General features: G+C 35.9%; 1 protein-coding gene and 1 pseudogene across 1 annotated transcript; both read right to left on the minus strand.

The window, feature by feature from the left end:
- Nucleotides 1-558: 558 nt before the first annotated feature.
- Nucleotides 559-1,615, minus strand: LOC147517564 (uncharacterized; annotated as a pseudogene).
- Nucleotides 1,616-2,479: 864 nt separating this feature from the next.
- LOC147517565 (P-loop containing nucleoside triphosphate hydrolases superfamily protein) lies at nt 2,480-6,315 on the minus strand. Its single transcript, XM_086589746.1, has 10 exons — nt 5,397-6,315; nt 5,228-5,311; nt 4,990-5,151; nt 4,791-4,897; nt 4,509-4,693; nt 4,224-4,388; nt 3,915-4,133; nt 3,733-3,770; nt 3,526-3,653; nt 2,480-3,346 (listed from the first exon to the last, which is right to left on the minus strand). Exons 1-10 carry the CDS (start codon nt 5,614-5,616, stop codon nt 2,738-2,740), a joined length of 1,917 nt encoding a protein of 638 aa, XP_086445872.1. The 5' UTR covers nt 5,617-6,315; the 3' UTR covers nt 2,480-2,737.
- Nucleotides 6,316-14,853: the final 8,538 nt, after the last annotated feature.

A 14,853-nucleotide genomic window follows, 5' to 3' on the forward strand; every position in this document is an offset into this window, starting at 1 on the left:
TAAACTATCGTTTTACACCAACATGACTAAGTAGTTATTAGCTCAAACAAGACATATATGTCATTTGCATATTTCAAGCATATTGCAATGCCACTGCTGTCTGCCAGGTTGGCGACTCTTTGGAAGTTGAATCCCAAATGGCTACAATATGAAGGCTTAACAACTATATTCTATTGTGACAATTAAGTGTAACTTAATAAGAAAGGTTTATATCATTGACTGATGAAAGGAAAACTATATATTGAATCATGATAACCAGAATCATATTCATCACAATAATAACAATAACCAGAATCATACTAAGAAAGAAATGTACTTAGAGAGGAGGAATCAATCACAGGGTCACATGCTTTCAAAAGATTTTCACTTCTATTTCCCTTTTTAATTTTGTTAAGGATATAACTAAAATTATATCCATCACATACTTTAACAATGCAGATGTAGTACTCATCAACTAATAAATAAGAGAAGAAGCTCAAATGGTACCATGAGAGTTCGCGTTTGAATGAGAAGGTTCCAACATGATTCATTAACACATAATGCAGAAGTCTTCTTGCTATTGTATTCAGTGGTTAACGCAACAATTACAAAAGCTATAACAATTCCTGTAGTAGTACATCATGTCTACTTTGACTGAAATGACAACAAGGTGACTTATATTTACACCTAACCGACAAATCATTTGCATCAGCATTCAAATGTGGATTCTCCACAGTGAAGTTCACGAGCACAACTCCCATATAAGTACAAATTAAATCCGAACTTCCAATCAAATGAAACCTCCATTAAGAAGCTAAACAAATCCGAACTTCCCTACCACCACCATATAAACAAATACCAAATGAAGAACTGAAAGTTCCACCATCACTGCTCCCATACTCAGGGAGATCACCAACCAAAAAAACCCATATAGAAGCTACATTCAGCTTCCTTCCTCGCTTCCAAATCCCAATTCAATTTATATAAATCTCTAAACCTTAATTCTTCTAAACTCAAACCAAATCTCATAATGATTAAACAACAAGCTATCATGTGTATGTTTCCCAACATAGTCCAACCCCAAACTCGTCAACTTCTTACTACATTCCTCTCCCCCTAACCGCGAACAAAACTTTATATTATGACTAACAAACCTCTCTAATCCAACCCAAACAAGCTTATCAGGCATATGCAAAAAAAACTGCACTCGCGTAAATCAAATCATACTCAAACCCTGGCCCAAACATACTAAACTCCATATCTTCACCTTTCACAATTAACGGTCTCTTATGCAATATACCTTGAGACGGTAACTCATATCTAAGCGCAGCAAGTAACGACAATTCATCTTGTTCTAAACAATGATAATGTTCTGAATTTAAATAACGTATAAAATGTATACTGACACTGACACTGACACGTAGCGTACCCATCCAACCTCAAGCACTCGGGCCTCCGACCTTAAGTGGCTAGCATCCGCAAGGAACTCGCGACCACCTGCCCATGGTTCACCATAGTTACTATGGTGTCCCTCGACTAGTAATTCATTCGGGCATGGTAATGCAGTGCAGTTTTTCATTTTTTCATAGTGTGGTGATATGCCTTTATATCTGAAAAGTAAAATGTAATATGAGTATACGTATAGAATATTGTAATGTAAATGTAATAAGAGTAAAATTTTACGTGATTAAGTCTTGCAGTTTGTTTTTGGTTTCTTGATAGTCTTGGAGTTGGTTTTGTTGTAATTGTTGTTTATACCAAATGATGTCTTCGGGTGTTGGTGAGATTTGTAGTTCGGATCTCGAGGATGGATTACTGGTTGTGGGAGTGGTAGGACAGTGGCAAGGGAATATTTTTAGAAAGGTAGAATGGTTGATGCTGCTACTAGAATTGGTATTGGAATTACTACGTTTTCGGTTTGGTGTGGTGAAGTGGTGGATCAATTGGACCAGATTTGGTATGGTTCGATTGTGATTTTATTTTGGTCAATTTCCCGTTACCCAAACCGATGTGTACTGGAAGATTTAATTGTATGCTACCGTACGAATATTTGATCTTGCATTGCACCGATATAATGTCATCACTTTGGTATTGGATACGAGGTTTCTATATAATTAGGTAATGTAATCAATTAATTCTTGTTTCTATGGCTAATGGGAACTGCTTTGTTATGTTCAAAGTGTACATCTCCTTTCATAACTGCTTCTAAGTGGTTCATATCTGTTAAATTGTATGAGTTTGAATTACATGAGGGCATGAGGCGAGGCAATTATTTGAAGTCTCCCACATGATCGATTACATGTATGAAACCTTTTTCAACTAGCTCACTGATTGTTTGATTGCAGGTTAAGTTCCGTGGTGTTAGTAGGTATAATACTATAATCCAACCTTTTCGTCCCTAGAACTCATATTCAACTGCTTTAAAAGAGTTGACAGTACTGTGATTCGTGAGTAAAGAAAATCAGAAGAACATGAGGTTGAACAATGGGGTCACAAGCAATGATCACTATAAAGGATAATATTATATAACTCTTGAAAAGCTTGTCAAGTTATCTTTGTAACCAAACAACATTACAACCACTACAAAAAATAACAAAAAACAAATTTAGAAGACTAAAAACACCTCTCACAAACCATCCTTTACACAACAATGACACAGGAAACACAAAGCCACCATTCTAAAATCAACAAATGGCCAAGAGTTTTGTTGTACCAATAGCAGAAACCAACATCTTAACCGGTTTATAATATATGACTATTAGACAAGATCTGACATCCGCCTCCTGTGATGACACAGTGTTGCTACTCTTAAATTCGGATGAGAAGCAGTAACTTTCTTCTGTCTGGGTGTTGAGAGTATCCTGGAATCCAAGTCCTTGCAATTGGTAATGTCAGTGACTGATGTTTTAGGTTCAGCATGACGAGACATCTTACTGGAGCTGCGTAAGACTGTTCTAAAATGTGGGTCAGAATAACTTAGAGACTGAGACCCGGAGAATTGGAGTGAGCTTTGAGTGAGTTTCAAACTTCTTGTTCTCAGATTAGTTTCTCCATCTGCAACACCTTGTCTATGACGACTGGCAACTGTTGAAGTCATGAACCGTGGCAGTGAGCTAGAACTATTTCTTCTAATTGCTATCTCAGCAATTCGAGGTGTTTCCATAGCTTCTTTATAATCTTCCGTCGGGATTCTTGGTGATTCCTTATCTTCAGGAGGCAAATATGTATTTGAGTAAAGCCTTTTGTTTTCATGTAAAAGGAATTCAGCTTTCAGAATTTGGTTCTTGACTTTCTGACAATCTTCTTCGGCATCTCTCATCTTTTGATTGAGTTCGACAATAGTCTTCTCTCGATGCCTCTTCAAGTCCTGAAGCATGGCAGGCTGATTAGGACCAAATAAGTAGACTTTCTCACTAGCATCATTTACCTAAACCAGTTGGGCTCAAATAAAACGACGAGGCAAAACCATTGCTACTTACTAAGCATGTTTGTACCCAAAAATAAATAAATAAACATGAATACTTTAGGACATTCAAGAGTTAGTACCTCAGGAATTTCTTTGTTTGACTCTACAGCTCTCACCCTCTTTGCGAAAATCAAAGAGCAAGTAGTCTCCCCAACATCTTCTTCACATGGGCTAGTGTGAACAAGCATCAACACTTTTGAACCATCACCTAACAAGTTAGAAGGAAACAAGTAAGAAAATGGGTAACATGAACAGCTACATATAAACTCAAAGTTGCAATATCCTACCAAGTGAATCTTTGAGAATTTGAGTTAGCTTACTGTTTCTGCAAACAATGAAACAAACATGTTAAGCTAGACTAGAAGCATCAAAGCAAGAACAGATCATCATCCTAGTAGTAGGAACTCACAACCCAAAGAAAGGAATATAAACAATTAATTTAAGTGATAAAACCCAGCTGAGAACTTGCCTATACGGTACATGACCACGATTTCTTTTTAGAGCAGCAATAACGTCCCCAAGTGCTGACAGAGAAAGATTTATGGCTCTTCCTTCATCAAGAGTCTGCCCTGTAGCTCCGGTCTTCAAAAGGCGTTCGCTTCCACCAAGATCCACCATCCACAACTTGCTTACTTTAGCTTTAACTCCCTCCACAGTCCCAGACCGCGCAATTGTAATTCTAGCTAAACTAGATATATTGCACTAAACAGAAATACAATTACCAATTCAAATTAATCCAATGAAACAAATAAAAATAAGAAGGGGCCTAATAACCCACCAATGAGATCTGCTAGATGCATCGTTGACATTTGTCCATGATGTAGATCGGGCCCTTCTCCCCTTCGTGTACCACCGACTTGCTTGTGTCAAATCAGATACACTCACATCAGTGAGTCCCTCAACTTTGATGAATCCATTTGGATCACTTTGTATGTTGAGATTGCTGCAGAAGCAGTAAGAACTTTAAGTAATCAAGCTAAACCTAAAGGACCATACATCACAAGCTTCCTTGTATTCTTGTAAGTTGTTCTTGGGGCAGAGTCGCAGAGACTTTTCTACTAACCATTTAGAGGAGGTCTCGTGTGTTCTTGCAGGCAGTTTTGGGGCCAGCAAATCCCTGAGACTACCCATGTAAACTTCAAGCATACTCATTGAGAAAGAATATGAAATTGAATTATCACGAGCAGCTAAACTGAAGAGTTTTTCAAGAACTTGAGGAACAATCCCTGGTTGTTTATTGGTTCCCTCCTTAAGAATTTAACCAGAAAAACAATTAACCACAGTTCGAAGGAGAAACTCACCAATCAAGAAATGAAGAAACACATTTTGCATTTCAGTTACTAACCATAGTAAATGTCTTCCCAGTTCCAGTTTGACCATATGCTAAGATACATACATTATTCCCGTCTAGTGCAGATCTAATAATCGGCTCAACCTCCAGAAAAACATCCTCTAAAGAATTACAAACAACACATAGTCCCTCAAACCAAATAAAACAAATGAACAATGAAATTCGCGAAAGTGATTGAAAATCGAGTGTTCACCTTGACCTGCCTCTTGAGGAAACACTTTATCCAAACTAAATTCCTTCTTGACGGAATTTGACCTTACGACAACCTTTTCTGATCCAATTGAAATGGGATCTCGTAATCTCTTTTTATCAGTAGACAAAAAAGGCCGAACTCGACAAAAGACTCTAATGCTGCCTGAAATCCAAGAGCTAATTAATTGGACAGACAAATTTATAACAAAATTCATACTCAAAACAAGTCAGTCCATTACCTTTCAGGTCCAAAACCTTGTTTAGTGCTTCTCTACGCTTCTCATCTAGAGATCTGTGCTTCACCCTCAGTCCTTTAAGTTCTTCTGTATATCGAATCAAATCCAAACATCAGAATATAATGCACAACAATCAGTAACAAATTTAAGACGAAACATCAAGAAAACTTGCCTTCAAGATTCTCTATAGTTTGTTCAAGTACTTTCTTTTCGTGCTCAGGAATGACACTAACATCGGTATAACCAGCTGTGGTTGGAGGGGATTCCGGCAATTCAGAAACCAATGGGATCCCATCGAATAAATCCGTGTTAAGTGCAGAGCTAGGAGATTCCATTGCGTCTTCTACCTTCTCTGAAGGCAATGAAATCTGCTCTTCCTGTGTCAAAATCATTTTCTCCCAACCTAAATCTAGTCTTTAGAAGCCACAACTGATAAAAGGTGGCCCAGAAATACTCACTCTTTAAGTATACAGCAAGCTTAAGAATGAATCAAAGAATAATACTTTTAGTAACAGAGTTCAACCAACTCTAGTTTAGTGACTTCTAGTCCTACTCTATTGTCACACACTCTCAAACCCCAGAAAGCTTAAAAGCTAAATGAAGAATCAAGCAAGCATTAACTCAACAGCCCCAAGAGAGATTAAGTTCTATAGTGACACAGATACTCTACCAAGACAACAGGACAGAATCCAAAACCCAAGAAATCCTAAAAGCCAAATGACAAACTAATTCGGTTTTACTCACTTCCAATGATTAATCTCTAGACTATCTCCAAAAGCAAATTGATGTGATTATCACTTGATCCACTTAGAAAAACAAATATAGAATAACAAAAGTTTCTACAACTTAAACTAGTACTTCTACTGTTCTACTACTGTGACAACTAACATTGTGTCACTATCTCAACTAAAACAAACAGATCCCAGATTCCATAACCCCACGTCATAAATACAAATAGGGTGGTGTCCTTAGTTTTTCACGATGGATCTCAAAACACTAGATTTAGATACAAGTGTTTGTGCAATATTGAATGAAATAGAATATAAAGAAGGAATCTCACGTTACTTCAGATCTGGAAAAGTGGGAATATCAAAGCTCATAGAGTCAGAACTCAGAAGTAGTAGTAGAGTGTGACAGTGTGGGGAAGGAAGGGGTAGAAATGGAATTTCACAAGGTAAAGTAACTTTGACTACAATTGTTTTTTGGAGGGTAACAGAAACTATATACTTGGCGTTAACGCCAATGTTGTCTAATTTATGGCGGTAAATGACCGTTAGTCTTTTTTAAATTCAAAGTTTCTAACATGGGCTGTTGGAAGTTGGTACTACAGTATTACTACTGTGACATCTGATTATATGGGCATCTTCAAATATATATAAATTTTGTTTTGAGCAGTACGAAGTTGGTGTTTGTTTCTCAACTTATTATTATTATTAGCAATTTTATAACAGGCAATGTATATTCAACAATTCATCGTGCAGCATTTAACACCGCTTTTCACTTAGCATAAAAAATATGTCCGTGCCACCTTGGATACACGAAATTGGACTAGACTCTCAAAATACGATGTGAAAGCTAGAATTATACGATCAAACTTGGTCTTCTTTTTGTTCCAGATTTCCCTCATTAGTTCATTGTAATTATTGAACCATCATTGAACTATATAGTTACACAGATGTAAGCCTTCAATAAGTGATTTTTTTATTAGTAACTAGATCGCTAAAAAAAGTGTTCTTATTTCTTTGTTAAATGCCCACCACTTGATGAATCATTGTATGCTTGATCATGAAGTCAGGGAATGAGGCCGGGAAGTCATCAAGCACATTCTAAAGTTCACATAAGAGGAATGATATGCATTCTTATTTGGGAAGGAAATAAAGGATTGAAATGGCTTTGTGCGCTTTAAAAGGATGGCCCTGAACCTTCTTTGAAAAGGTGAAATGGACTGGCCTAATGGTGACATGCACTTAGTTTCGTTGGCCCATCAGGCGCGTCACCTAGATAAAATTTTGATACTTTGCTTTTATAAAGTCTTCTCCTGTTCTCCATACCACTTGTAAAGTCTCTTGATAATTTTTTTCAAGGAAATAGATGTTGAAATTCTTTCCAATGATGATGATTTTGATTTTGATTTTTGAATCCTCCACACGGTTCTGATGTGACAACCGCAGTTCGAGATAAATAATCTCTAATCCTATAAACCACAACGGAAATCTTTAATTAAGAGCGTTCGATCAGTTTCAATCGCAAATCTTATTTCCTTAGAAATTTTAAAACCCAAGGCCTTCACTGTATGAGTGCAGAGGTACTTTTAGGCTGGACATTCCAAGCTAGCTCAAGGATTCAAATGAAAATCATTAGTAATTCTGTTGTTTTCCGAATTCATTTGAAAATACCAGCAGTTTAGCGTCAGGCAATTTGTAATAAGATACTCCTTTTGCGTCTCCCGTTTCACTGGGATCAGTGATCAGTACTTCAGAGTTCAGTCACATTAGGAAGTTGGTGATGACCAATTGTGGGATACTTGTACAAGCTTCTTTAGGCTCTGTTTGGCCGCATAAGATTTTGTATTGCTTAACAGTGATCAGGTGTTCCAATTCTGCAGATGTATTACGTAAAGATGATTAATCTGGAAGTTGTTTAGTCCTCAATTATTCTGTCACGGTTTTAACTTGTCCTATGTTTGGTTGACACTGTAATTTATTTATCATGAATAACATATTAGCAGTAAGTTATTCTTTCTTCATTTTACGTGTATATTTCAAATAAATATGAAATAAAATACACAGGATAAGAAAAGTCCAAATAAATATAAATCTAAACAAGCAAAAGCACTTGGTGATATAAATCATTCAAAATAAGTATCGCTTTTACATTTTTCATATATATTAAACAAATAAATTAAAAGAAAACTCCATAAGTACTACATCATTTTGAACTTTCATAGTCACTCCACATTGCATCAACAATTGATTTTCTAAACTCTGCTGTCATTTCTCGTATTTTTTCTCTACTAATATTTTCCACACCCCCATTGTTATGCACTTCAGATTCTTGTTGGCCTTCAAAATCTTCCAAGTTAAAAATTAAATCATACGTTTTCTCTCTTCATATGTGATTGTGTAGAATGCAACATGCTATCACTACCTTCACTTGTGTTTCAAATGGATATGGAGGAGCAAGGGTCAAAATAGGAAAACACTTCTTTAAGATATCAATGATATGCTCGACAACATTCCTCAATAATGAATGTCGCAGATTGAACAATTCTTTGCTATTTGTAGGTTCCAAGACACCACATTCTTTCAAGTGATAGCGAGTGCCACGAAATGGAGCAATAAAATTTGGTGTATTAGCATATCCGGCATCCACAACATAATATTTACCTACATTAATTAGGAAAGCAAAAAAAAAAAATATTTGTTAGCTTTGAAAGAAAATCTAGATTCAATGATAAACAAATATATGTGTAATATACCTTCTGGTACATGTAACTTGTTTGCTCTTGTTAATGCCGAAGTCAAAATACGTGAATTCGTGACGGAACCTTCCCAATCAGCAAGTACATACTGAAACTGCAAGTCAAATGGACATGCCACCAAAACATTTTGCATAACAATACCTTTCCTATTTATAAAAAGGACCTCTCTCCTATTGTAAAAGAAGGCCCAAATTTAGCTTTAAACTTCTCCTCCATTTGCCTCCAAACATGTTTGCTAAATTGACCATCAAGGTATTGTCCGTCATGCACTTGATCCACCATCAGCTTAACAAAATATCGATCCATTGGTGCTGTCCAATTGGTCCTCTCACTTGAAGGGACTTGAACATTCTTCATCTCATTTTCCATTTGTTCTAAATGAAAGAAATATTTATCATATTCATAACTCCATAAACCAAAATCAATTTGAGTACAAGATGCACGACGCGCCGATAAACGAGCGAACCACCAATAAATTATAGTAGAATCAATAATGCTTTTGGAGTGTGATGCGCAAAGTAACTCAACAGAGGCCAGTTAAACTTCACTAGTCTCATTTGAAGCATAATATAAAATCATATTCATTTCCAAAAGGATCTTCAGGAACAACTAAGTTTTGTTCCAGCAGTTACTAAACTACTATCAAGTGGTTATGTCTAAAATTGAAGTTGCACCACTCCAATGCTCTATCTAAAACAATGTCCATTCTGAAAATATTGGGTGCTTTCACATTTACTGCTATTGTACGTTTTCTTTCTTATTAAAAAATAGATGTACATAGTCTTCTCTATCAATATAAGTTGGAATCTAAAAAATCAAGCAACTAAAATTTCACAAACAAAGTAGGAACAAAACCAAACGACAAATCGACAATGTCATGTCACCAAAACATTCCTTTATGCAAAGGATCTACATTTCAATTGAAAATTGCAAAATCCAACACTCTTATAACTAAGCAAACAAATCAGCTGGAAAGAATAACACCTACGAATAGTATATAAAAACTGGAAACAACATAAAAAGTTTGGTTTAGTGGTTTAGTGTCACTTTCAGAATAGTATATAAAAATATACAAAATTATTGCAACTGTAAGGTGGCAAAGATAATATTAAGAGAACTTGCATTAGAAACAATCGGCGCACCTAATTTCACTCATCATGTGCCATCCCATCTCTTAGAAAGGTAGTAAGGAAACCAATACAAATCTAATTAGGAAGAAGTTATATAAGTAGGGAAGTCCGTCCAAAAACAAAGTGAAACTTGAGTTTTCCAAGATATGATTCTCGGCCACCTAGTTGAATATAGTCTCTTTCAACTTGACAATGGTATGTTATTCCTGCTTCTAAAAGGTGGTCCTTTTTTTGTGTAAAGTCTCACAAAGTATTCTGAGGATGCACAATTAACCTAGTTCGGGTGTTTCTGGACTTAGAAACCATTGGAAGATTGGATGAAGAAAGTAGTATTGACTAAAGAAAATAAAGATGGAGAGTGTAGAAATGAAGGTTTACTTGAGATGATAGAGTTGCAAATGATGAGTAGCTAGTTGGAAGTGTGGAGAAGACGACTAGAGGCAAGGGTTTCCACTGTCCAGCAAAAATCTTTCGTTTTTTTTTTCTTCGTTATTTTACTTTCTCTCTCCTAGTTAGAGAAACAAGATTAGCCATATCTCTCATATCCCTTTTGATTCCTATATATCCGCTTTTGTGTTCGCGCAATCCACCAGGTTATATACAGTATTCAAGTTTGTTACAAACCAAATACTAGACAACTAAAATATGTATACCACGTCACCTATTCATGGATAGGGACTCTTTGTCCACACTGCCAAACACTGCCTTAACCATCTAATGGTAGGACCTTTACATGGGCTAATGGGCCTCCATATGCTGTAATAAATTAAGGCGAGCAATATTTCTGGTTTGCTCTATTAGTTTGTCCACACGTACTCCACGCTCTTGGATGCAAAGAAATTTCTTCCATTTCATCCTTTCTGAAGTTCCAAAGACACTTACTGCTAATACTTGACTTGTTGAGCATATAACAGCCTCCAGCATCTCTGGGCAGTGTTTGAACTTGGAAATATAGAAATTTATCCAAAACAAAGTGCGTAGATCAAGGGCCCAACTCGTTAGAATGCAAAATATTTATCAACAAATTATCTTTTGATAGAATACCATAGATGCGATGATATTTTAGTAGTTCAGTAGGGTGATTTCAAGTTTTCCTGCAAACTTTGGTGTGTTGTGTTATATATATATATATATATATATGGAGCATGTTCTGTTTACAATACTTTTTATACCATAGTTTATACCACACACACCTACAAAATGAATTAAGGTCTAATAATTTGTGGATATGATCTACTAATCATAGATAACATCTACACAAAACATCATCTCATTTGGAAATCTCTAACCTAGTTAAAAATCATTGTCAACTTTGAATTTTTTTTAACGGCTTAGATTATTCAATTTTGCAATCATCTTTTGACATAGTTATACAGTATCAAATGAGTTGAAATTTTATAGAGGTGATCTTCATGGTTAGTTGAACACATCCACAAAAAACTAGGTGAAGTTGTGGGGCATGGTATAAAAAGTATGGTAAACGGAACCTGCTCGTATATATATATATATATATATATATTTCGATAATCATGTGTTGTGTTATCTACTGAAATCTAGAAAACCATCTAGTACTGAAGGTATATAATTAGCTGTAGGAGGATGCCACTGCCTCTTATCTTCATGATCAGGTATATTATTCATGTCTTGCGATATTAATTCACCATTAATCACTAATTCTTCGTTGTTATATACCCACTCAACTCAAATCCATGCTACTCATTTCTATTATACATATAATATAGATATATTCACTACCTGTTTTTTCACATCTTCCTCAATTCTATCTAGTCTATGTGCATATTCTTTTCTATCTCTGTGTGTCTCCTTACCTTCTCTTCTTTTGATCTCATCTCTTATTATAACATGTTTATGCTATATCTTTATAGTCTATATTATCCTCATCATCGGTTGGTATGTATATTTGTATGACATCTGCTATCCTTATCTCTTTTGACTATTATCTGCTTGGCGGTTACTGATTGGACCAGAACAGTCATCAGTAGTGGTTATATGAAGACAATCAACTGGAATTGTAGAAGGTGTGGGGGTCAATCCACTATTAGGCAAATAAAAAACCTAATATCTAAAGAGAACACCGATATTGTTTTCCTTTATGAAACTAAATCCAACTCACAACACATGCAACATCTTTCTAACATTCTCAACTACCCTTTCTTTTTCTCAGTTCCTGCTATTAATACTGCTGGAGGCCTTTGCCTCATGTGGAAAGCAGGGCTCCAGGTACATATTCTCAACTCTTCTATAAATCATATCACAACTTCCATCACCTATGGCAATCTCCACATTCCATGGACTGCATGCTTCTTCTATGGTAGTCTTTACAAACCTAAAGACAATAGTTGGAATCCCATTAGATAGTTAAGCTCATCTCACCAACCCATTCTCATCATTGGTGATATGAACATCATCATCTTGGCTGATGAACAACAAGGTGGCAGAGATTATGAATTCATTGATGGTTACCCAGCTCATGATATCATCAAAGACCAAACCTTATTAGACCTAGGTTTCAAAGGTTCTCCTTTCATTTGGTCTAATAGAAGAGTTGCCAATGATAACATACAAAAGAGATTGGATAGAGCTCTCTCAAACTCAGAGTGGCAACTTCTCTTCCCAAATGCATCCCTCCATCATCTTCCAGCTATTGAATCCGATCACTGTCCTATACTACTCAATACACATCCTATTTCTCTATCATCTGCCACACCTTTTAAATTTCATCACATGTGGATAGATCATCAAGAATATCCTGACATCATTTCAAATGCCTGACATAGATAGAGTCCCTCCATATCTTCATCCTTCCATACACTCTGTCTCTAAACACCTTTCTTCCACCAAAAAAGCTCTCAAAATTTGGAACTAGTCCACTTTTGGGAATATTTTCCAACAACTATCTATATTAAAAAATAAAATTGCTCTCATTCAATCCAAAGCACCAACTCAAGAGAACGTTAACTTGGAACATAAAGCACTATCTAATCTTGATTATCTCCTTGCTAGTGAAGAAAAATTTTGGAAGCAAAATTCAAAAGACAAAGACATCGCATCCTCAAAGGAGATATGAATACTAAATATTTCCATATAAAAACTCTAAGGCATAGGCACTTTAATAAGATTGTGACTATGAAAAATACACACGGGGATTATGTATCCACCCACTTTGAGATTGGTTCCACTGTTCTCTCTCATTTCAAATTACTCCTCTCTGACAACCTTGAGGGTAATATTCATCCCATTCATAATCTCTTTCCTAACTCTATCTCCTTGCAGGATAACAATGCTATTCTTTGCCCTATTACTATTGAAGAGGTCAAAGAGGCAATCTTTAGTATAGGAGGTCTTAATGCTCCTGGCCCTGATGGCTTCCCAACCATCTTCTATCAAAATTCTTGGGACATTGTTGGTCTGGATGTACATAATATGGTCAATAACTTTTTTTTACTAAAAGTCACTCTCCATAACACATAAATCACACTAACATTGTTCTTATTCCCAAGACTCCCAATCTTGTTCAATGTAGTGACTTCAGACCTATCAGTCTATGTAACATCTTCTATAAGATCATCTCAAAACTTCTCTCAAAAAGAATAAAAAATAGTGTGTCTAATTGCATCTCTCCCTTTCAAAGTGCCTTTGTTCCCAATAGGCAAATAACTGACAATAGCATCATAGCACATGAGATCATGCGTACTTTTAAACACAAGAAAGGTAAGTCTGGGCTTATAGCTATTAAGCTAGACATGTCAAAGGCTTTTGACATAGTTAACTAGAAATCTCTTTTTAACACCCTTACTTCTTTAGGATTTGATAATAAAGTTGTTCATCTAATTCATCAATGCATCACCTCCCCTCATTTTTCACCCTTAATCAATGGCACCCCTTTTGGTCACTTTAAGTCTTCTAGAGGTCTTCGACAAGGAGACCCCCTCGATCTCCCCAATTATGTTTATTCTATATATGGAAGTCTTGTCTAGAATTTTGCAACAAAAGATTTACGAAAATAAACTGCATGGCATCTCTATCTCTAGAAATAGTAGTCCCATCTCACACTTACTTTTTGCTGATGATACTTTCATATTATATAGGGCTAATCTAGATGAAACAAGAGCTCTCCTTGATGCTCTAAATTGTTTCTGCTCTATCACTAGTCAGGAAATAAACTTTGAAAAATCTGGTGTACATTTTAGTAAGAACATTGGCCCTGATATTGCTTTTGACATACGACACCTGCTTAATATGAGAAGTATTCATATTGGTGAAAAATACTTGGGGGTTCTCTTTTATTCCTTGGACAACCTAAGTCTGTGATTTTCAATGGTCTCATCACTAAAGTAAATTCTAGAATGGTAGGTTGGAAGAGTAAGTTGCTCTCCCAGGCAGCAAGAACTGTACTCATTAAATCTATCTCTTATGATATTCCGGTTTTCCACATGAGTACCTTCTTACTGCCACATAATATTACTACCACCATAAATGCCCTTCAAAGAGATTTTTGGTGGGGCACAGGCAGTGGTAAATCCATACCACTCTATTTTAAAACTTGGAATTCTATCTGTTAGTAAAAAAAAAATGGAGGTCTAGGAATAAAAAATATGGAATTGAACAATCAAGCTCATTTAACTAGACTATTTTGGTACATACTTTCTAATCCCTCTTCCCCTTTATTTCAGCAGCTACAAGGTAAGTACTTTAACTCTTCTGTAAATATGCTCAATAATGATCTCAAACCAGGCTCTTCATGGTTATGTCAAGGTATGCATCATATTAAATCTCTTATAGTTGATAACTCTATGTGGCAAGTTGGTATGGGTGTAAACATTAATATTTGGAAGCATTCTTGGATTCCTAGGAGTCCGGCCTAATGGTCAGGTGACATCTATACCACCACCGTCTCTAAGTATGTGTTTGATCTCATTATACACTCCACTAGAAGTTGGAACATCCCTCTCCTAAACCATCTCTTTGACACACCCACTAGTCATTTGATTCAAAAT

The sequence above is a fragment of the Coptis chinensis genome, chromosome 2, assembly GCF_015680905.1.
Source record: "Coptis chinensis isolate HL-2020 chromosome 2, ASM1568090v1, whole genome shotgun sequence".
NCBI lineage: Eukaryota > Viridiplantae > Streptophyta > Magnoliopsida > Ranunculales > Ranunculaceae > Coptis > Coptis chinensis.